The following is a 24,230-nucleotide window of genomic DNA, read 5'->3' as shown; positions in this document are numbered from 1 at the left end:
TGCTGTTGCCCCTCCTTCAGTAGTTTAGAGCAGTCATTCTCAACTTTTTCTGTACCATGACCCATTTGTAAACATTGATGGCCAGTCCCAACCCAGTGCCCCTCGCTCCCAACTTGCTGCCCCCCACCCCCAGGCCCTAACCACCCCGTGTGTGGGGCAGGGGGTGAGTGTGTAGAGCATGGGGGGCCAAGCAGTCCCTTGCAGGCAGGAACTCTGACAGCCTGCAAGGGGAAAGCCATGGTTTCCCACATTTTTCTCATTTTAGTTTGTTGATCCATTTTTGCAACCCTTTCATATAGTCTTGCAACCCATTTTTGGGTCTTGACCCGCAGGTTGCGAAACACTGGTTTAAAGTATTCCTTCAGGAGGTGGGATACCTGAGTAACATACCTGTTTCTGCTTGGAAGGATTCAGACCTACAGCTTCTCACCTTCACTCAGATCTCTGCCCTGAATCAGCAGAGGCCTTACTTTGGGCAGTGACAGTGCATGGTGCAGAGACAGCAACAGTGGCTGTAGTATTGTGGCTGCAGGGGGGAATGTTACCTCCTTTTTTGCCACTGACATGTTAAGCAGCCAAAAAAACACCAATATTTTTTGGTTGCAATATAAGAAAGTAACATTTCTCCCCTCCTCCCCCCACCCCACTCCAGGGACCTGCTTCAGGGAAGGTGAAGGGGGGGAGGGGGATGGGAGTGTGAGGCCCCCTCCCCGCTCCCACCCCATTCCAGAACCCCTTCCCTTCCCTGCCCCCCAGGCAGCATCCAGGGCTTGCGGGTTCAAGTGCCCTGAGAAGAAGAAATTAAACTTGGGTCTTTCCACTTCCTGAGCTTTTGGGGAAAAGGAGCTTCTTTGTCTGGCAGTTTTGTGAATCTGACTCCTTTTTCTATGGTTCTCTTACAAGGTCAAGGTAAATGTGTCTTGTTTACAGGCCATTGAGGCAGCGGAGGCAGGGTTCCATTGTTTCTTTAACCTCAGCACTAGAAAGAGACTATATGGTCAGCACCATGCTTCAGCTACCTTTACCCTGAGGTAGCTCCTGGTTTCCATTGGACAAGAGTCTGGATGGCCTCTGGGCTGCACTAGAAGTGGCAACAATGAGGGGAAATCTACCACCTGGGATCAAGCTCAGGTCCTTCCGTTCCATAGCCAGTTGCCCTACCAACTAAGCTACATGGCTTCCCTTCTTTTTTAAAACATACTATGAATAAGTTTTCAGTGTATTTTGGGTCAAAGAAAACATTTTGTGCTGAATGAAACAAAATGTGTTGGCTTTGCATTTTGAAAAGAGAAGCTAAAAATTAAATTTGGTTCAATCCTAATTGATACTTTTATTTTATATTTCAGCAGCCATACCACAATATCAGTTTTACACTCTACCCTTATAAGCTTTACCTATACAAAAGTGATCTGTAGGGATGAGAGAGAGGAAGATTTCCTCATTTACACATGCTGAAGAAGATGGAGAGATGGTTCATTCTAGTAACAGTGTTTCTTTCCCGTGTTCCTACAGGTTGCGATTAATATTATTGAAGCCCAGAAGCTTGTAGGGGTAAACATTGATCCTTTTGTGGTAGTAAGAGTTGGAGAAGAGAAGAGGCACACAACAACACAGAAGTCAACTAACTGCCCCTTTTATAATGAGGTATGTGGTGTGGAGCCAGGGTCATAGTTCTTCTGGTGCTCAGAGCCACCTATCCAGGTGAAGGTGCAAGGAGTACATTGCCCTGTGACTCAGCCCTTGCTTGTGGCTTAGTGCAGGCCATGTACTGCTGTTGCTGTGAGCAGCCTGACTCTTTCTCTTTACATACAAGTTGATTCCCTGAACCATGATTACACTGAGGTATGCAGTCCCTTGAGGGAAGCATCTACATCAGGAGTTAGGGTTGTTAACTCTGAATTTATTCTGGGACGTTTCATCATATGATGTAATGACATTAATGACGGATCTACTGTACCGTACTCAGGAAGGCAAATGTACATTACTATTACATTTTAAAAACACATTGGACTACTATATAAATTGGATTCAACATATAATATTTATTTTAATGAAGGCCCTATCATTTATCTACCCGATAACTCTCAGCAGTCTCCAGGAGATTACATCCAATTCCTGGAGACTCCAGGGCAATCCTGGAGGGATGGCAACCCTATCAGGAGTGGGTAGTTATTTTGGCTGGAGGGCTGCTTCATGATCAGGGATCCAGATTTTCTGTTTCCCATGGAAAAATGGAGAAAACCACTGATTTCCCAGTTTTATCAGAGAAAACGCGGATTTTCTCTTTTAGCAGAGAAACCTTTAGATTTCCCACTTCTGCAAAGAGCTCTGCAGGCGAGCAGAGTTCCAACCTGCAAGAACCGTTTGCAAAAGGGGCGGAAAACCCCCAATCCAGCCTGGAGGGGGAGGGAGAAGGGCAGGGCCTGAGGCTCTCATTCTCCCAGGGCTTGCCTCAGGCTCACTCTTTGCTCCTGGAGCCTGTGTGGTGGTAAGTGGGGACTGGGGGATTGCGGGGCAGGGCTGAGGGGGAAGCTGGGTGGTAAGTGGCGGCTGGGGGGCTGCAGGGAACAGCTGCAAGCTTCCATCCTCCATGACCCAGCGTGGCAGGGAGCACCAGAGCTGTGTGGAGATCTCCTCAACCCATGTTGCCTTGGAAATGCACCTCCTGCACATGGGGCTGCGGTGAGGGCGGCTGCGCCCCTCAAAGCAGGGGCAGGTGCAGATTCAGCAGGTGTGTAGCTGGGGCAGTGGTGGGTGGGGAATGCAGCAGCAGCGAGATCCATGTGTGGCCCCGCCAGGCTGGGAGGGCCCTGAGGGAGGGAATCAGGCCAGAAGGGAAAAGGGGCTCTGCTGTTCCCTGCCTCCCTGCTTCCTTCCCCCAGGGCCTCTGGAGCCTACCAGATGCAACCTGGAGCAGCTGGGGACAGCAGTGCTACACGGGGATCTCACCACTGCTCAGCCTCCCTGATGCCCCAGTGATGTGCCTCCAGTGTCTGCCACTGCTCTGAGGGGCACAGCCCCATGCTGCTATGCACAGGAGGTGCATTGCCAAGGCAGCAGGGTGGCAAGAAGTGGCAGTGAGGTTTTCTGCGTGGCTCCTTTGCTCCCTGCTGCACCATGTCACGGGGGAGGGAAGCAGGGCAGCAGGGAACAACAGACCCCTTCCTCACTGCTGTTCCCTGCTACCCTGCTTCTCTCCCCTGGGGCCTCTGGAGCCCAGGGGGCACAATCTGGTGCAGCAGGTAGCAGTGGAGCCACCAGGGATCTCCTTGCCGCTGCTTCCCCTCCTCCCCCTACAGCCTTGGTGATGTGCCTCCTATGCACAGGGCTGCTGTTAGGGCAGCAGCACAGGGCTGTGCCCCTCAAATCAGTGGTAGGCACTGGAGGCAAGTTACCAGGGCAGCACAGGGGGGAAACAGTGGCTAGGAGATCTGGGGCAGCTTTGCTGCTGTCTGCTACACCAGGTCATGCCCACCAGGCTCTGCTCGGCCACGCACAGCCGATCCTAGCTCTGGCTTTTGCTGAGGCCAAGTATGCCCTGTGCCACCACTGCTGCAGTGGCCCTGGCTATGCTCAGCCTGGCTGCCGCCTCCCCACCACACACAGCAATGTGCTCCCTCCACCGCAGCAGCAAGTGCTGGAGGCACGTTGCCAGGGTCCAAGGGAGCAGGGGGCGAGCAGAGGCAAGGAGATTCCCGGCAGCTAGCTCTGCTCTTTCCTGCCACTGGGTTGTGCCAGCCAGGCTCTGGAGGCTCTGGGGGACAGAAGCAGGGCAGGAGCCTGAGTCCACAGCCTGCACTTGGCCCATGTACAGATCTGAGGGTTGTGGGTCCCCCCTGAGAGTGCATGTGGCAGCAGGGAACTGACCGTCCCCCTCTCCCTTCCTCTTCCCCTACCTCGGAGGAGCCACCCATGGCTCTGTCCTGCTTCCTGCTCAGGCTCTGCAGCCACCCATTGTGGCTCCAGGCCCCAAGCCCCACCCAGCTGGGCAGCAGCCTCAGTCTACGCCTGCCCTGGGTACAGATCTGGGGGGAGGGGGTTCCCCCCTGTCCCCTGGGAGTACACACAGCAACGGGGAGCTGTCCCGCCTGAGGCTGCAGAAGTGGGGGAGTAGGGGTGAGGGGCTGCTGATCCGGGCCCATAGCCCTGGCAGCTAGGGGCCCCCTTTGGCAGGGCTGGGGAGCAGGAGCTGTGGGTGGGGGGCAAGGGGCACCGGCAGGGCTGTGGAGGGACCTTTAGTTTTAATCATGGATTGGGGGGGTTTTAGCAGAGAATATGTCATTTTTTTTTCATAGTTTCATAGTTGGTAGGGTCGGAAGGGACCTGAGGAGATCATCAAGTCCAACCCCTGCCATGGCAGGAAAAAGTACTGGGGTCAAACGACCCCAGCAAGGTGTTTGTCTAGCCTTGTCTTAAAGACCCCCAGGGTAGGAGCCAGCATCACTTCGCTTGGAAGTTGGTTCCAGATCCTAGCCACCCTGACAGTGAAGTAGCGCCTCCTGATATCTAGCCTAAATCTACCCTCTGCCAACTTGTGACTGTTATTTCTAGTCACTCCTGGTAGTGCTCGGGGGAACAGAGACTCCTCCAATGCCTGCTGGTCCCCTCTGACTAGTTTGTAAATGGCCACTAGATCCCCCCTCAGCCTTCTTTTGTGGAGGCTGAACAGGTTCAGGTCCCTTAGCATCTTCTTGTAGGGCCTGCCGTGCTGTCTCTTGATCATGCGAGTGGCCCTCCTCTGGACCCTCTCCATGTTGTCCACATCCCTCTTGAAGTGCGGTGCCCAGAACTGGACGCAGTACTCCAACTGTGGCCTGACCAGTGTTGCATGGAGGGGGAGGATCACCTCCTTGGACCTGCCTGAGATGCATCTGCAGATGCATGACAAGGTACGGTTGGCCTTCTTGACCGCATCCTCGCACTGCTGGCCCATGTTTATTTTGGCATCAGTAATGATTCCAAGATCCTTTTCTGCCTCTGCACTGATGAGAAGGGAGAGTTAGCAGAGGATCTGGTATTTTTTATCAGGGAAAACCAGGATCCCTGTTAATGAGTTTTGGTGAGCTGTCACTTGGGTTGCAGGGGTAGCCCCACCCCTTGACAGGTACTCCACCCCCTGATTGCCATCTTGGGACTGGAAGTCCTGCTCCTAACCCCTGACCATTGCCACTGGAAATTCCTTCCCTTGCCCCTGGAAATACTCATTTTGGGAAGGCAGTTTGCCATCTTGGAACCAGAAAAAAGCCAAATTAAATACTAAAAATCAAACAACTGCAATAAAATATTTTAATATTATTTCAAAAAATATTTTTGTCCTGATTTGTGTGTGTTTGCATCATTTATATAGAGGTGATTGCATAATAGCTCAAAATGAAATCTTACTCTTATATATTGTTGCGGGGATGAAGAGGGGTGATGGTATAGGTGCATGGGTATAGGGTTTGTTGGGTGGGCTGTGGGTGTTTGTGTGTGAGGGGTTTGTGGATGGGGTGTCAGTGGATGAGTATGGGGTTTGTGGGGGGATGTGTGTGTGTATTGGGTGTGGGGGAGGGTCTAGGTGTGTTGGGGGAAGGGTATGAGGGTTTTGGGGGCTGTTTGTGGCGGGGTAGGGGTGGGTATGGGGTTTATGGGGGCTGCAGGTGTGTGATGTGGGGGGTATGTATGGATGTGAGGGGTGGATATGGGGGGCTTGTGGCAGGGTGTTTGTGGAAATGTATGGGTGTGTGTGTGGATATTGGGTTTATGGGGGGCTGTGAGATGTATGGCTGGGGGGGATGTTCATGGGGGTGTGTGGGTGCAGGGCTTTGGGGTGCTCACAGCCCACAGCAGGCAGAGCCTCCTGGCTGCGCACAGTCTTGATGAGCCCCGTGATTGCACGTGGCTGGGCTGCTGGTTCCATTGTGCGGGACTCGCATGCCTGAGCCCTGTGCTGCCAGGGGGAGCCCAGCGAAATGAAGCCGGCAGTGTAGGTCATGGGGCTCGGCTGGGGTGGGGAGAGGTGCGGAGCTGGCCTTGCACCATAGCACAAAGCTCCCTTCTATTCCCCATGACCTTCTTATAGCAGTGAGTGAGGCTGGGCTGCTGGCTCCCCCCAGAGGTGCATGGCTTGGGTGGAGAACTCGGGAATTGCATGTGAGTCCCATGCAATGGAGCCAGGTGGACCCTGCACCTCTGCTAGCCCAGGCTCTGCTCTCCTGTTGCCCTGCCCTGGGTCCCTGCCAACCCCAGCACACTGACATGGGCCCCATGCTCCATCCAGCTGCTGCTTTGCTCTTGCCCACCACTGCCACTCCTCCGCTGCCACCACTACCAATGCTGCCACTTACCCTGCCTTCCACCTGCCACTTACTGCCGCCCTTCCCCTGCCGCTTCCCTTTCTTCTCTGCCTGCCTGCCACTGTTGCCACCTCCACTTCACTGCCACTGCTGCTTCCCCAGCCCCTCCAGCCCACCCACTCACTGCTGCTGCCGCTTCCCTACCTTCAGGGCCAGGTTCAGGGCTGTCCCACGAGCGTGGGTGGGAGTGAGCAGGGCTCAGCCCCATGCAAGCACAGCAGGGCAGCCCAGGGCCAGGCAAGATACAGTGAATTGGTAGGCACCCATGGGCTGAATCCTGCCTGTGGGCTGTATTTTGCCCACCCCGATCTACGAGAAGCATGTAGTACTACCTTTTTCACTTGAGCCTCGGAGAAAATGATCTTAGCACAGCTGTGGCCAAGGAAGAAGCACCTGGGGCTATGGGAGGGAGCTCTGCTAAGCGCTTTCTTTTTTCTGTTTCAGTATTTTCAGTTTGAATTCCATGAACCCAGGGAAGTGCTGTTCCACAGACTCATTGAGATTGCAGTAAGTTGACCCTGTTTACACACTTCTCTAGGAAGAGTGGGTGGGGGCTTGGGAACAGCACAGATACTGACCAGCTGTCAATGACAACACTTTTCACTTGGAAATTCAGAGCATGCTGGACAAAGCAACAGCACAAGAATTAGCCCCACTTTGCTCCTGTAAAAAGCTCTACCACACACCTGAAATGTTTTTCCACCCATCGGCAGTAATCTGTGGAACAACTTGGAATAGGTTACAAGCCTTCTGAAGTACAATCCCTTGCTTTAGACATTACCTATAAGGAAGACAATGTCTAACTTCTCAGCAGCCAGGGGTCGACACCTTGTGCAGGCTGCATATCGCATGCCCTCTCTCCTGCCATACAGGTTTTGCCTTCCTGCCCCAACAACAGCAGGGGCATTAGCAAAGAGTAGTGACTGGGAGCCCAGGGGCCAGGTGTTAACCCTATACATGTTGCATATGGGCCACAGGCCACAAGTTGGACAGCTCTGGTCTAACACACGCAAAATGAGTAGTTACCAGGGCTTATCCAAAACTCATTTAAATCAATGATGATCTATAATGAGTCCTCCTGTACATCTTTTATGCATTTTTAGGCCCTTAGTAACCCAGGCAGAAAACATAACACTGGTGTTACTGTTTTAGAAGCATATGCTATGGGTATGTTAGTATTCCTTGGGCAACAGAGCTGTCCATGTGATGATATCTTATCTAGATGCCGTATCAGACTCCTGGTTTTCTAATTCCCTATGGAGATGCATTTGCTCAATAAATGCACGTTTGCAGTTTTACACCATTAAATGAAATGGTTCTTAGGTTATAACAACTGTGGCTATACCAACTGTAGCTACACCTCAATTACACCAACTTTGACTGAGCCCTAAGAGGCAGGTCCTTCCACAGCATCGACTATGCTGCTGAGGGAAGCTGAACACTTCTTCAGAAAATGTGAACAGGTCCTTATTTTGTTAATAACTGGTGGTTTACTTTAAGTTAGCCTTCTGCATCCATTTGGCTCCTATTAGAGGTGCTTCTAGTCCAGTCAGATGAAGTTTGCTGCCATCTGTATCCCAGAATTATTACCTGTTGTGTGTCCCTTATGTCTGCACAGAGCAGGGACAGGCTACTTTCACTGGTGGGACTGAGTAGGGAGTTCATATGTGGCAACATTTTGTATGTGTACCAGTAGCACTGCAGATGACAGAGCAGGGTAAAATTAGACCTGTTAAAGAGTTTGAGCTCTGATTTTTCAAAGGCACATGGCTGTTTGTATAAGAGTGTCATTAAAAGCAGGAATGTTCCATTAAGGAGGTTAGCTCTCATTCAGATGCTCAGTGCTGTGCATATTCAATGGTGTGCACAGGCAAGCCAAGGAGAAGAGGTCAGCTTGGCTTAGCACAAGTGTGATGTCAGCCCACATCAGATCTCAGTCCAGATATGAATTAGGAGATTGCTCAGCTCAGCTTTGACTCAGATGCAGGAATTCACTCAGTCTAGGAACACAAAAGTTAATTATGGCAGTCAGACAGTGTTCAGCCTGGGTCTGAGAATGAGACAGGTGAGCCTAGGATGATGTAAGAGGTCAACTCATTGACATTAGAGAGGAATTATCTTGACTTTGGTGTTGGCTTTATGGGATGATTAGCGTGGTATAAGTCCTAGCTTGGGGTGAGGTCATGCTCAGGATGGGGGAGAAGTTGTCCTGGCATGGGCTTCTGGGCCTAGTAGAGAGTGGTCCATGGTAACTTCATGTGTAAGCAGCAGTTTAACTGTCCTTTGTCACCAAAGAATAGAATCACATATACACATCCTGTCTGCATGTTCTTCGTTAAGAAGCTCCGTTCTGAATGGCTAATAATTGCCGCATGTCATTCAGTGGTTAAAATTAGATTGTGCTTTGTGCAGGTTTTTCATTCAAAGAAGATCCCATTCCTGGGGACACGCATAGGAACATTCAAAATCGACGTAGCAACTGTGTATAGCCAGCCAGGTACTGTATGCAGTGCTTTGGGCAACTGCTCTTGGTTCCTTGCTTTAACCCTTTGACAGCATGACCTATTCTAAACTCTCTTAAAGTCTTCTGCAAGAGATGTAGCACCCCAAGTTAACTCAGCACTCACTTCCCTGAAAATGCATTTCCCTAGTACACTAATAATTTAGAACCCTGTGACAAGCACTTTTCTGAGCCAAAGTCATTGATTTGGGGTAAATGCATAAATAATAGTTCAGACTCCTCTCATCACGTCCAGTGCTATATTGTCCTTTTAAGCTTATTCTCCAGGACTTTGTCCAATCCTAATTAAGTATCCCAAGCAATGAAGTTTCCAAAATTTTCGTTACCTACTGGATACTCTGGGCCAGATCCTTAGCTTGTGTTAATCTGTGTAGCTTTGTTAGGTTCAAAAGAAGAACCGATGAGGAACTGGCCCAAAAATATTATGTGGAATCATATGTAGTCCTGTGTTTTTCTATGGCTCTGCTTTAGGGGTAGCAAATTCTTGGACTTCAAAACAGGGTTGCCAACCCAAGACAGTTTTTTTTTTACTGACAATCTGTAAACTTTTTACAGACAAACATTTTTACTGACATATGTTTTACATAATGTAAGTGTAACCCCTCAGCCAGACCCTGGGCAAGGGCCAGATTTAAACAATAGTGAAAAAGTGTAGTTGTCAGTAAAATGTTTTCAGATGATCAGTAAAAAAACATGATGTGTGTTGGCAACTTTATCTGATTGCAGCAATGTTTTTATAATCTGGTGAACCTGACAGAGTACCATGCGACACTATGGAGCAGTAACATGGAATTTACAGCTTGTTCTTTCTCTTTATGTTCTTAGATCACAGGTTCTTTCAAAAGTGGGCTGTTATCAATGACCCAAAGGACACCAGGGCAGGTGTGAAAGGTTTTGTGAAATGTAATATTTCTGTCATTGCACGAGGGGATGTATTAAGCTCCCTACCTACTTCTTCCAGCAGCCAGAATGAGGACATTGAAAAGTAAGTGTTCAGTGGGAATCTTGTGTCCCATGTTTGGAGTTTACTGCACAAGTATTACACATTTCTGGTACTGTTCCACAAAACACGTGGTACTGGCCCCTTCTGAAAATATGAATCTAGCCAAGATGAGCCCTGTGCCCGGCAGTTTCTAAATCTTTTGGCTTTTTCTTGTCATGAATTTCCTAAATGGTGTTGTGATTTTCTGTGTGTCATTTAAGGGCTAGAACAAATATGATTTTGTTTAGGAATCTGCTGCTGCCTAAGAGAGTTCCTGCTGAGAGACCTTGGGCTAAAATCTGCATCAAGATTTATAGAGCTGAGGGCCTGCCCAGCATGAGTGCTGGGATCATGGGCGGTTTTTCCAAGATTATGGGTGAGAAGAAAGTGTTCATTGATCCATATGTGCAGATCTCATTCGCTGGACAACAGGTAAGTGTGAGGGTGGACTTTGAAGTCTTTGCATCTTCCAGAAAGCCTGTCTAACCCTCCCTTTTCAGTGTTATAAGTGCCACCACACTGACATTTCTACAGGATCCAGGTGCTTTTCCCCAGAATGCCACAGTGATTCCTCTTGTTCATCCTGCTGGCTTTTAAGTTGTTCTACTGCTTTAAGTTATTTGGCAGTGTTCTGTGCAGCTCTCATTTTCCTCTGCCCCAGGGGGAGACTTCGGTGGAAAGTGACACCACAGAACCCAAATGGAATGAACAAATCAGCTTCATTGAGATGTTCCCTCCTCTTACCAGGAAAATAAAAGTTCAAGTGTTAGATGATGCAAACTTTGGGGAAGTGGCTCTTGCTACGCACTTCATTGACTTACAGCAAATATCTGATCCAGGCAGGAATGGTGAGGCCTTTAACATTCAGCAGTTTTGTCCCACTGCCCTTCAATGTAGCTGTGCAGTTAGCACCTCCAGCATTAGCTATGACTGTGTCATCAAGTTGTGTTCTCCCAAATCCACCGCATATACCTTTTCCCAGCTATATATGCCTCTGTCTGCTGTATGCTCAAGTCTGTGTTTGGTAAAATCCTTGGGGTGTCTGTCTGGGTTCAGAGGAGGCAGGTTTCTGGGAAAACAGCCCTTTTCTATGGGCGCAGGGGGTGGGGCTTGCCCATGTTTATCTGGCATGGCTGAGTGTCTTTGTCTGGGATACACACAAGTCTATTTGTGTGGGTGGGGCATAGCTGGGTCTGTGCGGGTCAGAGGCAGATTTGTATCTGTGGGTCTTGCTAGTGTCTGTCTGTCTGTCTGTTTGGAGGTGTTTCTCTCTTTGAGAGTGTTTCTGTCTGGGCATATAATTCTGCATGAAAGTGAATCCTAAAGCATTTGATTGCAAGTCCCCAAGCATATTTGTTTCTTCAGGCTTTAACCCCACCTTTGGCCCGGCCTGGGTGAACCTGTATGGGTCTCCGCAGAATTCAGCTTTTCGGGATATACACAAGGACCTCAATGAGGGTCTGGGAGAAGGCATATTCTACCGTGGGCGTATCCTCATGGCTGTTTCAGTGGAGATTTTTAGCAATCCTGGTACTGCAGACAGAAAGCATGAGGAGGGGGTAAAGCATGCTCTGAGCAAACTGAAGCTGAAGAAGAAGAGTAAAAAGTCCAAGCAGAAATCCAAGACTAGCATCAAAGAGCAGAGCCAGAGGCAAGGAGGAGAAGAGGCTGTTGGCCTTGAGGAGGCTGAGCAGCCCAGTGAGGTAACTGTGGAGGTGGAAGAACTCCATCCGCTTCCAGAGGTGAGTTGCTCTCAGGAACTCATGGGACCTTCTTGAAGGTGTCCAGGGAAGGAGCAGGAACAGGGAACTTGTGATTGGTACTCACAAGTTGAAAGCTTCCAATAAACAGACTGGACCCAGAATATCCTGGTGCTTTGTAACTCTCACTTGAAGAGCGCACAGGGTACTTCAGTCCAAAATATGAGTGAGTACATGCAGCTTTGCAGTAGAGTAATTGTGTTTGTAAGATCTAGCTGGTCCCATTGGTGAATGGACCACACAACCCCACATCTCTGTAAACCACCTGCATCTCTTTGCAGCCCTGATGCTCTGGGTATGCCTTACACTGATATTTAGGGAAATCTTGAGGTCATGTTCAGTTATCCTTAACCCCATGAGTCCCCCTTTCCCATCTGTGTTGCTTCTGGTGGCTTACATGAAGCCTATCCACATTGTGCTGTAGTTTCTTGACTATAACATTAAAATGTATTCTAGGTTTACTTGTAGAACCCTTCTAAGAATAGGTCTGCCCACTTTTTGCCTCTTCTATATCAGACTCTGATTATATGTGGTAGAGCTGAGAAGTAAAGTATAGAATGGCCAAAAGTCCAAAGCAGGGAATTGTCATATTGCTGCTTGCAGACTTCCTGTGCTTGAAACCTGCAGGGCCTGGGTGATTTCTAAACATGTTGCTGGGAGAGGCAAGTGGTTAAATTGATGTTATACCTGGAAGTTTAGCAGAATCTCCAGGGCAAGCCTGAATAGCAACCAGTGTAGATGGTCAGTGGACATGACATGAGGATGACCTCAAGGTCAACCATAATTAAATAGGGCTAGCTCCTATTTCACTTTATAACCACGCACATCAGTGCCATTTATGGCATTTACACACAGTTATTATTATTTTATTTCACATTCTTGAAGCTGAGCCATTGCACTGTGCATTTCTTAGCCATTGGATAAAATGGATGGAGAGCAATGGAAAGTTTCCACCCCACTGGGAGCAAGGGCACAGAAAGAGCTCAGGAAGGGTCTTCTTATCCAAAGCAGCAAGCATTTCACTGTGCCACACATCTTCTGGCTTGTGCTGTTCCTCCTGCCCTACATAACTTCCTCTCTTATCTGCCCCGGGAGCCAGCTTTAAGAGGAAGGCCAAAGTGGGCACCAGATAATACCTAACCCATGGCCTGGTGGTTAGAATACTATGCTGGGAAGCAGATGCGGGTTCAAACTACATCTGGGTGAGGGAGCCCTAAACCTGGGTTAAATTGTGGGAGAATCTTCCATCCTTCATCCTAGTAAAACCATCCTGCAACTTTGCTGTTCTCCACTGCCTGGCCCTGTAAGCAGATCAGTCACATCTGATGGCGTGCACATGAGTATGACTGTGCTACCAGCTCTGATAGACATACAGTGGAGATTTATGCCGTAAAGACATCATCTAGGATTTCAAGGCACTCCAACCATACCATGATGCTCTTCTCAAGCCTGAGCCCAGCTGTTATGCTCAGCTTGATTCTCAGACTAATTGTTCTCTCCTTGTTTAGCATGCACTGGGAACAAAGGAAGAATTCCTCCTCTTTGCTGCTTTCTTTGAGGTGACTATGATAGACTCCTCCATAAGCTCCAAGCCTGTCAGTTTTGAAGTATCACTAGGTACATATTTCTGCTATTTTTTTTAATTAAACAAAAAAAAATGAGAGTGTTTCTGAGTCCAGTCAAAATAAAGGCTAATTCTTAGACAAACTAGTTTGCCGTTATGGTTTTTAAGTGCCCAGATGTTTGCTCAAATTGTATACTAAGAAAGTGACAACCCAAAAGTGCTGACTAGGTTAGGTTACATGGTGAAGATTATAAATAAGTACATGTTATGTAAAGTAATAATCTAATTATCTGGCAGCCCTTCCCTTTTCATAGTGGATTTTTCAGATGAGAAAGTCACAAGGGATGTTCCAGAAAGTAGAAGTTCTGGGTAGCTGGTCATGGCTGAAGTGGGGGAGAGGAACAATGGAAAGGGATCTTGCAGTTGAAAAAGAAAACTCAGGAGGAGGGAGGGAAAAATGGGGAAGGAAGGTGGGAAATAAGGAGGGCAGTACAGTGGACAATGCAGTACAATGCTGAGCTGCAGAGTGAAGGATTAAAAGTGTAGTAGAATCCCAAGCTTTCAGTCTAAGTGAATGATCATGCTTAGAAGCTTCAAAGGCTCCTTCAGGTGTCTGCAGCTGTTTCCCATATGAAGTGCATCGCTTAAGGAAAAGCTTTCTCAGGTCCTTATGGGTCTAGTGGGAGCAGTAAAGCCAGAAAGCAGTCTAGAGCATGACCTTGGAACTCTAGGCAAAGTCTAGGCAAAATTCCTGTCCAGCCTTCCAGAATCTCCAGTTATGCATATGATGTCCTTATGGCTGGATATAAATGCACTTCTAATTCCAGGAACACTGAATGGATTCTTGTCATCCTCTGATAACTTGCTTTTCTGCTCTGGGCAGTAATCTTCTATCATTTGTGAGTTATAGCAGGTGTCATTCATTGTTTAAGACTTAATCCATTTATCTGCAAGGGAACTATGGAAAAACTGAAGAGATTGTGACCAAAGTTCATAAGAAAGGTGAGAAAGGAGAAGGGTCAGAAGAGAAACAACTTTTGTTGGACGCCAGTTCAGATGATGAGCTGGACATTGAAGTCATAACTCCAACTACAGTGTTACAAAATAAGTCCATGACTGCAAGTCAAAGACCAGAACCCACAGAATATGACAGGTGATTCCTCCTCATTATTCTCTCTCACCTGAATCTCACTGACCATTTATTTTTCAGGTGCTGTTATTCCTTAAGATGCTCATAGGACTTTCTGCTCTGCGATCCGTGTAACACAGGGGTGGGCAAAATATGGCCTGTGGGCCAGATTCAGCCTGCCAAGGGATTTTGTCCAGCCCATGGTGGGTCTCTTGACCCTACCTGGCACAGGCAGGGTGGGTTAGCCTGGGTCGTGGCATGTGCAGGCAGTCCTGCTACCCCTGGGCATTCAGTGGGGCTGGGTGACATGGCAGGCAGACTTGCTTTCCAGCAGCCCGCTGTGTGGAGGCTCCTTCTGGCTGCCACTGCCAGTTTCTGCCACCACTGCCAGACCTGGCCCTGCTGCTGGGCACCCCAGCTTGTTTGCCTCACACCTAGGGGTGGCGGATGAAGCAGGTGGGATGGGTCTCCTTGGAGACTGGCCTAGGAACCACGTGGGCAGGGCGCACAGCTGGGCAGATGGGAGTGAGACAACAGGCAGGGCTGGGGCTGAATGAGACAACTGGCAGGGGCATGCTGGGAGCAGATCATGGCTCTGCCTTGGGCTTGGGCCCACACTGTCATGACTTTGCAATCCTAATCCTGATCCTGGTCCCACCTGCCCATACTGCTCCCAGACTCCACTCCCCACCTGTCCCATGGCCCCATCCTATCTGCCCTGCTGTGTACCCTGCCCATGTCCTGGGCCAGTCTTAGTTAGCACACTGGGATTGCTGTGTGATGACAGTGCAGGGCCAGGGCCCAAAGCAGAGCCATGATCTGCTCCCTGCGAGGAATGGGTTGCACTTCTGTCCCACACTGTCATTGCCCCATGATCCTAATCCCAATCATGGCTCTGGCCCTGCCTGCCCTTCCATCTCGCTCCTCGATGTTGCTTCCTACGTGCCTGTGCCCCCATCCCATCTGTGCAGCTCAGTGTAGGGCAGAGACACTCTAGGGAGATTTGGTGGGCTGCTGCAGGGGGGGATGGGGGTGCTGACCTGGCCCATGTTAGATCACCAAAACTCCTTAAGTGAAATCCAGCCAAAATAATTGCCCACCCTGGGTGTAATGTGTAAACTCCTTGGTGTACATGCTCCTCCTCCTTGGAGAATAGGATGCCAGACATGACAGGACTTTTAGTTTGTTATTGTTTCTTGCTAGTCAGGTGTTTGAGTTAGGGTGGAGGATAGGCAGATGCTGTGCCTCAGATATATGGAGCTGCCAGAATGGGTAGGAAGGCAATTGATATGGACAAAAGGGGCAGTCAGTTAAACTATTCTTGTGAGATGTTAGCCTGTGTAAATACCCAGTCCCCCATTCTTACCAGATGCTTTTGGGATGTCACTTCTATCTTAGTGTGGGTAAGTTAAGCAGCACTAGGTTCCAGTGAGCCTCTTTCTGCTTTATTAACTCATTTGCGATGGCAGAGAACAAATTTTACCAACTTCAAGCCATGTCCCTCCTATGATGACAGTGTCCATGATGGATGAGCACACCTAGGGTTATGGAGAGGATGCAGCCTGAGTGTCACTCTACAAGCAGGATCTTCCTCAACTGCACATTATGCTTTGGAGAGGAGCCCCAAGCCTCTCATCTGCTGCAGGTGTCCCTAAAGACCACATTCTGTGTAGTGGAATTGCTGTCAGGAGTTTCATTCGTGGTATCTGAGTCTAATGCAGGTAGCTGACTAGCTTGACTTCCGAAGAAAGTTCAGTGTTGGGGGTCTGAATATTTGTGTCCTGTCAAGTAAATTCCAGTTATGAGGGTCATTCCAGGTTGCCCTTGAAGATTTCTTTAACCTCTTGGTTCCACTCTACTGGGGTTGGCTCTTCTATTTGGTCCATGTGACAGGGTGAGGGCTCTCTCCTTACCACTCTGATTCTGCCCTGGAATGCCTCCCATTCCTCAACCCCATGCTGTGACTAATATGCCTAATCTTGCTTTCAATTTGGGGTTGTGCTGCCTCGTTGTCACAGCTGTAACGTGCTCTGCTTGCTGTCCGTAGTTCATACAGCTGCCTGCCCATGATGCATGAGAAACAGTGTGTGTATATCTGGAGCAACTGGGAAGATCACACTTGGAGATTCTGCAATTCCAATTGGATTGTCAAAATAGCAGAACGCCTGGTAAAGTACAGCTGACTACTTTGTAGGCCCAAGTCTTCCTGTTTGCCATGGCTTTTCATATAGCATATATAATTTTTCTGTAAGACCTGGGGCCTGGTTAATGCTGAGTCATCATCTTCCACTGACATTAGGGCCTGTTGCATAATTAAGCCTCTTGCTTATATTGGTTTAATTATTAAACTTGTGAAGTCTATAATGTTGGGAGAATCTATAACAACACACCTGGGGGCTTCTATAATCTTACGAGGTTTTGTGTTAGGATGTACATAGCATGTTGTTTTTGAAGAAATGCTATGTTGTTAGAGTTATGATGCAGTTCTTTGGGGAAGCTGTTGCAAAGAGCAGGAGAATTGCAAAGAGCAGGAGAATTAACTCTCAGCTTTAATCTATCTAAAGCCAGTGCTTAGGTGGAATTGCTTCCTGGAACCTGACCTTTCATATTTGGGCTTAGAAGCCTAAAAGAAAGGATTTCTTATATATTATTTCTGAACATCTTTTTAAAGCCTGACTTGAACATTGTGCTCTTATTATAAGTTATATTGAGGGTATACCCAGATTTCATGTCATTGATTCTTCTCCAATAGGAAAGAGATTTGCAAGACTCCAACAAGTGCAGTGTCTCCAAAAGAGGGGCAATAAAGCTTATTTTATATGAATGTTTCTTGGGGAGGGGGCAGTCAGGCAATTTTCCCTTTCTGTTTCTGTCTCTTTAATCAAGGCTGGTCTGAATGTAATACTTGTTCCAACAGGAAAATGGCCTGGAGGATGTGGAAAAGCTCATGAGAAGGCCAAAGTCTAAAGCAGAGGAAAAATTTCGGCAGGTACTAGAGGAGTTTGTAGCTGGGTGCAGGTGAGTGAGTCCCTATGTTTCTTAGGTTTCATTCTGAAATCTTTATTATTGTCTGCAACTCAGTAAAATCTAATAGCATCCTGTCCCTGGCCCTTCTTGGTCCCTCTCATTATAATCATAGCAGTTGGCTAAATGTCAGTATTTTTCACTCACAAATACCCAGACTTCCGTGGACTTGGTTGAAGACTAAATCTGGATGCAGAGGTAAACACTGCAGCTAAGACCTTCTGCTAGTTATTGCTCATTCAAAAACATTGATTAGCTTGGCCCTGAGCACGTTCAGTGGGTTTGCTTATTACTTGAACCCTGGAACTCAGAGCTTCTTGAGCAAGTTTGCAGACAACACAAAACTGGGAAGGATTGTAAACATGTCGGAGGCTGGGACTGCAATTCAGAAGGATCTTGACAGATTGGAAAGCCGTGGAGCTAGCAGGGTGAAGTTCAATGCAGACAAATGCACCTCAGAAAAATAATTACAAATATAAATCAAAATGGATGACACCTGGCTGGTGGCAGTACTAGAGAGAAGGATCTGGGAGTCTTGGTAGACCACAGACTCGATAAGAGTCTGTAGTGTGATGCAGTGCCATGAAAGGCAAATATGGTTTTGGGATGCATCAACAGGAGCATTAGGTGCAAGACATGGGAGATGATAATGTCTCTCTACTCAGCACTGATTAGGTCTCACCTAGGGGATTGTGTGCATTTCTGAGCTCCACATATTAAAAAGGATGTGGAGTAGTTGGAAAGGGTCCAGAGACAGGCAACAAAAATAATAAAGAGTTTGAAAGGCAAGTCATATGAGGAGAGATTGAAGGAGCTAGGCATGTTCAGCTCATGGAAAAGGTGCTTAAGACATGATAGTAGTCTTCAAATACTTGAAGGGCTGCCATAAAGAAGAGGGAAAACACCTCTTGCTGCAGAGACAAAAGGCTTGAAGTTTCACCAAAGTAGGTTTAGATTGGATATCAAGAAACATTTCTTCACTGTTAGAACAGTGAGGCAATGGGATAGAGCACACAACTTCCCTAGGCGATCTATCACAGGAAATGTTTGAGAAGAGGTTGTACAGCCATTGGGCTGGGACAATCTAGGCATAGCTATGCCTATGTTCTTCACATGCTTCTGGACTTTGGTGCTTGCTGCATGGGGCAAGGAGGGAATTTTTTTGTTTGTTTATTTAGGCCTTCCTCAGAAGCACTGGATTTTTGCTAAAGCCAGGGCTGTGGATTGGGACTAGGTGTGCCAGTGCTCCTACTAGGATTTAAGCCTAGAGGCTCCTAGCTAGAGAATCTTGCTGCTCTGCTCAGGTCAGACTGCTTGCCGTATTTGGGGTCAGGAAGAAATTTTACCCCATGGTAAGACTGGTATGTACTGTGGCAGTTTTTGCTTTTCTCTGACGGGGGGCCATGGGCCTTTTCCTGGGGTCTTTGGAGCATATATTAGCAATCTTTGCAGCAACAGGGCATTAGCTACTGTAGCCCCCTGCTTTACCTATGGCAGATTAGGGTGTTATGTCTTGTGTATGTAGCTTTGCTAATAGGTTAGACAGTGGTTTTGTATAGGGTGGTTTGGATAGAGCTGATCCTGCTCGGGCAAGAGGTTAGGTTAGATATCCTATCAGGGTCCTTTCCAGCTCTACTTCTCTATGATTATATGATTCATGGGCAAACTCTGGAGAGCATTCAATCCTTGCATTATAGGGAACCAGTCAGAAATAATAGTTCTTTATCTTAGATAAAGTGTGGTCTGTCACTCCCTGGAGAAGCTGGAGGTTATCCGGAAAATGTGTCAATTGAAATGAACCAGACTTTGTTAACAAATGATGTGCGGGGTGTGATTTGCTTTTTAATTTTGCCTAAGGGTGGCTCCGCTTCCAGTGTTTAGGGAAATGCTTCCTGTTGGACTTTTGAGGCAGTGTAGTTTCCTGTGAAGTACATAGTTCTCCAGAGGATCCCTGGGCAGTAAGCAGAGTGGGTCTATGCACTGCACTGTACTCAAGTATTAAAAGAAATGGATTTTAGTGGACGAAAAACATATGGATTCTTTTGCTAAAGTGCAGGCCCCTTTTGTGGTTGTGGTCTTTAAGTTCTAAGAGGAAGCTGTCCAGCTGATAACATTAGTTAATATACACAGGGTAGGGAGAAGATATGGACACAAATACATTTGGGGCACTTTCAATAGGGGAACATTTCAAAAGTTCAGCAGCTGGTATATACTACTTGTTATGGTGAGTGAGCCAAGGGTGATTCAAATATAGTAAAGATCCTCCAACTTTAACCCTGGATGAAGCAGAGTTCCCTTTTAAAAGAGCTCCATGTACTTGTGCCCACATCCAGAATGGAGAAAGAGGAGGTAGAGGAAGAAAATCAAGACGAACCAGAGAAAAAGTCATTTCTCTTTTTTTGCAAAGCCTAGGACCAAATAGGTCACGGTTCCTGTAGCAACTGTGAATAAATCACAGCCTGAAATTTAGTCAGTTTAACAAGGCGAGCAGAATGTAGTCAGGTGCCAAACCTGCCATGTTTTTACAAGTGCATCTGCTAAGATTTAAAATGCATTCTTTCCTCATTCCCTCAGAAAGGGAATGGAAAAAGACTAAAGTCCCATTCATTGCAACTTCCTGAGGCAGGGCTCTGCTTCACTTCCTATTAGAGGGCTGACTAAATATGCTATGGAGGGGTAAAACAGAAGGCAACCTTTTTTTGCCGCAGTGCCACAAAATAAGCCCCACCCCCTTCCTGAGTGCCACTCTGGTTCCTTTCTCCTGCCTGATCTGTTGCTTTGCTCTCTCCTCCCTCCTGGAATTGTTGCTTTGCTCTCTTCCCTGCCTCATCTTTCCTATTCTTGCTGTCTGCCCTATCTTCTGCATACCTAACAATGTGGCTGCACATGCCACAGCCTTGCCATCCCTGGTCTAACACTTGAAGTAAACTGAATGAGAGCCTTCTCTCTCCAGTCCCTTTTAGCTATAGTGCATTTAGGGACGATTTATAACTGCAGAAGGCAGTAGCATAAAGAGGGGTGGGCAGCTGGGGCACCATTGTGAGGGGGCACAGGAACAGTAGCTGCTATCGCTGTTGCCACAGCTAGCCCAACCCATGCTGCTGCCCCTGCCTCTGTCCCTGCCCCTGCTGTTGCCCAGCACATAGATACCAATAGTCATGCCTCTGATAGAAGGGATTGCATTTCAGAGCGATTGCTTGCTTTTAGTGGTTTCCCTTTAATTATAGTAGTGTTTCAGATTGTATAACTCCCTGTATACTGAGCCTTGCTCTGTCTGTGGGATGTGGAAATTGCAGCCCTTGGACCAGAGTTCATGCTCTCGCTCTCTCTCACTCTCATTGCAGACAATATTCACTAAATGCAGAGAGAAAAACAATGACACGTCCAAACAACCTCGACAGATGTCGGATGAAGTCCCTAACACACAACATTGTAAGTTGTATATAGTCCATGAGGAGTGGGGCGAACCAGTGGATGGGCAGTAATTTTGAGAGTTCAGGAGGTGGCAGAAGCTAGAATTGCCAGCATGGGAGATGGTCAGAATTCAGTCTTGCAGCATCACCTTGTCTGTCTTAGGTACTTACAAGACACATGCTATAAGCATATCGGAGCATCTTGAAGCATGGCTGTGCTGTTATCCTCCATGTACATATGGAGCCTGAGGCACAGAAAGGCTACATGATGTGCCCAAAGTCACACATGAAGCCTATGGCAGAGCAGGAACATGAACCTAGGTCTTCCAGGTGTGAAGCTAGTACTGTAACTTCTGGATCAATCTTCCTTTTCCACGTCTTCATGCAGGGTGCTTGTAAAGCTCACTGACACCTGCCAGTTCTGCAGGAGCTGTATTATTTCTGTAGTGATTAGTTTCATGCCTCTCACTACATCCTCCTGAAAAGTCTCTGGAGCTCTGTAGGTGTGTGGAGCTCTATGTGGGCAGACTTGTTGATTCTGGTGGGGTTCAGTTTACAGGATCAGGGCCCTGGAAGGCTAAAGACACTGTTTGCCACTGTCAGCCTCAGCTTAAGATAGCCACTGGGGAAGGTCATAAACCTCATACTATACAGACTCACAGAGTATGTGACATACTTTGGAACTAATGGAATCTGTGATTACTGATCCTTGCCATACTACTGACCTTTGTAGAGCTGATGTGGGTTCAAAGAACTGGTTTTGTCTCTCTTACCAGCACAGCTGTGAATCACACCTTTCTATAACCATCACCTTAGAATACCCTGCCCCCACACTCAACAAGAGTAGCCAGAACAAGTGCTTGAGTAATCTGTGGACTGTTTCTTAAGGGACAGTTGGGCAGTATTTATTCCAAGAGGAAGTTTCTTCCTATTTCTGTCAGTCAATGCTTGGTTTAAGACATAAACTCTCTTACAGATGAGTATCTCTAGAAATGTATAATCCTTTAGAGGTAATATGTCCCTGGATATTCTTATGAGTGAACCTGGTTCATTATAAATCTTAGTACATATCTAGGCACAGTCATCTCTTTTCAGAAGAACTGTTGGTATGGTGTCCAGGGAGCCCAGCCCAAGATTATGTAGGGCTCTAGACATCAGCCCCTTGAAAGTACCTAGTACAGAATTGTAGTTGGAAGGAACCTCAGGAGTCATCTGGCCCTGGCCCCTGCATGAACACAGGTATCCTGACCATTGTTTCTTCAGCTTCCTCTTGAAAACCTCCAGTCAAGAAGATTCCATCACTTCCTTGAGAAGTATATTCCACTGCCTTACTATTCTAACAGTAAAGAATATTTTTATGAGATCTAATCTAAATAAACTTTCCTGCAATTGCTAAACATTGCTTCATGTCCTGTCTTCTGTGGCAGGAGAGAATAGCCATTCTCTGTTGTCTTTATGGCAGTCCTTCACATATTTGAAGACTGCTATCATGTGCCCCCTTAATCTCCTTTTCTTCAAGGTAAATATGCCTAGCATTCTCAACCTTACCATATATGTTACCTTCCAAGCCCTTTATAAGTTTTGTCTCTCACATCTGGACCTTGAGAAGATCAGAAGCGCCACACAGAGTCAGATCAGTGGTCCATCTAGCCCTGTATCTTGTTTCTGACAATGGCAGGAATGGATGGTCTATAGGGTATATCTAAAGTGACCTTCCTTGCTCCTTACCCTCCATGGCATCCACCATCATTGGTTTAGAGATGCCAGAAGTTACATATCAGACCTTCTCTAACTTCTCCACATCCTTCTTAAAAAGTGGAGCCCAGAACTATACACAGTATGCTAGCTGAGGCCTAACCAGTGCTGAGTAATAGTACGGTCCCCTCCCATGTCTTACACCTAATACTCCCGTTAATGCCGCTCAAAATTAAATTTTTTTTGCAGCTGTGTCACTTTGCTGGCTCATTAAGTTTGTGATGTACCCAGATCTTTGTCAACAATGGTTTAGCCTAGCTGTTATCTCCTGTTCTGTATATATGCATTTTGCTATTCTTCCCTTTGCATAGCATGATTAGTAGTGACTATCATGGTGTGCACTGCTTCCAAACATTGGATTAACAAATGCACAAAGACGCACCAAAAGAGAGATGTTTGAGTTACCTTTGAGGGGGACCTAGCTCAGTTCAGTGCTGACTGCAGGATGGACATCTGCAATGATCTTGGGACCTGTGTCAGGAGGTATATCAGAAAGGAGAGGGTTCCAGGGAAATATTCCAGTTGTGAAAATTTATGAAAACCCAGCTCTGTGTTTACAGGTTTCCATCATTCTCCCAGATCCACTGCTTCAAGTTCTCCTGAGCCTAAAAGTAAAATAAAGTTCCCAGCAGCATTAGGACCCACCAGCCTTTTAAATATCCATTCCTTTTGCATCCTGGACTTCAACAGAGCTTTTGAGCCTGTCTTATAACATTCTCATTAGTAAGTTAAGGAAATACACTCTAAGTTGGACACATAACTGGTTAAATCATCATGCTCAAAAAGTGGCCATCAGTGGTTTGATTTCTAGTTGAGGAGAGATGCCAAGTGCGTGGGTTCCCTAAGGGTCTGATACAGACTGGTGAAGGACTGGCTAGGCTGCAGTACTGCAGAAAGAGACCTGGGAGTCATAGAGAACCATAAGCTGAATATGGCCCAATAATATGTTGTTGTTGTCTGTGTGTGAGAGAGTGTGTGCGTGTGTGTGCGTTGGGGAGGAAGAGGATGACATACTGAGCTGTATTACTAGAAGCATCCCTTGCAAATCAAGGGAAGTGATTCTTCTGCTATGTTCAGTGCTGGTGAAGCCTCTCCAGGTATACTGTTTCCAGTTTTGGGCACTGTTTCAAAACACATGTGGACAAATTAGAAAGAGTGCAGAGGAGATCAATGAAAGGGATTAGAGCTCTGGGAAATGCAGCTTATGAGGAAAGGCTGAATTCCATTATTTAGTGTGGAGAAGAGAAGCCCAGGAGGGAATTTTAAAACTATCTTCAAAGGCCTGGAGGATGGTTGTGAAGAGGATGATGATATATTGCTGTTTGTGGCCAGAGGGGATGGGACTAGGAGTAACAATTTCAAATTGCAGCAATGTAAATTTGCATTGAAGGTTAGGAAGAATTTTCTTACTATGAGAGTGGCTAAGCATTGGAACAGGCTAACCAGAGAGTTTGTGGCATCTTTTATCCTTGTAATTTTTAAGAGCAGGTTACACAAATACTTGGCTAGGTTGATTTAGTTGGTTGGTCTTCCCTGGAGTAGGGGGTTGCCCTAGAAAAGGTGTGGGCAATGATTCTGGCTGGAGGGACACTTCATTGAGTTTTGGTGACCTGTTGAGGGCCACATCTCTCTCTCTCTCTCTCTTTCTCTTCCCCCAACCCCTCCCGAAACTGAGCTGGAGCTATAGTTCATCAGGAGCCCTGATGCTCAGTTAGGGATCCAGACTTCCCTAACTTCTGGCATGGGC

General features: G+C 47.3%; 1 protein-coding gene across 1 annotated transcript in view; it reads left to right on the top strand.

Moving 5' to 3' along the window:
- Positions 1-24,230, top strand: part of LOC149856500 (fer-1-like protein 4) — a 120,551-nt gene that overhangs the window by 32,057 nt on the left and 64,264 nt on the right. Inside the window, exons 9-20 of the mRNA XM_090065282.1 lie at positions 1,513-1,644; positions 6,780-6,842; positions 8,748-8,832; positions 9,682-9,841; positions 10,087-10,270; positions 10,500-10,686; positions 11,204-11,580; positions 13,107-13,215; positions 14,117-14,315; positions 16,339-16,459; positions 17,209-17,309; positions 20,660-20,747. Coding sequence (XP_089921408.1) covers positions 1,513-1,644; positions 6,780-6,842; positions 8,748-8,832; positions 9,682-9,841; positions 10,087-10,270; positions 10,500-10,686; positions 11,204-11,580; positions 13,107-13,215; positions 14,117-14,315; positions 16,339-16,459; positions 17,209-17,309; positions 20,660-20,747 — 1,806 coding nt within the window. The remainder of the gene's footprint in view (positions 1-1,512; positions 1,645-6,779; positions 6,843-8,747; positions 8,833-9,681; positions 9,842-10,086; positions 10,271-10,499; positions 10,687-11,203; positions 11,581-13,106; positions 13,216-14,116; positions 14,316-16,338; positions 16,460-17,208; positions 17,310-20,659; positions 20,748-24,230) is intronic.

The sequence above is a fragment of the Crocodylus siamensis genome, chromosome 10 (genome assembly GCF_052110815.1).
Source record: "Crocodylus siamensis isolate JL-2025a chromosome 10, ASM5211081v1, whole genome shotgun sequence".
NCBI lineage: Eukaryota > Metazoa > Chordata > Crocodylia > Crocodylidae > Crocodylus > Crocodylus siamensis.
The sequence above is the reverse complement of the archived record's forward strand: the minus strand, read 5'-3'. Positions and strand labels throughout refer to the sequence as shown.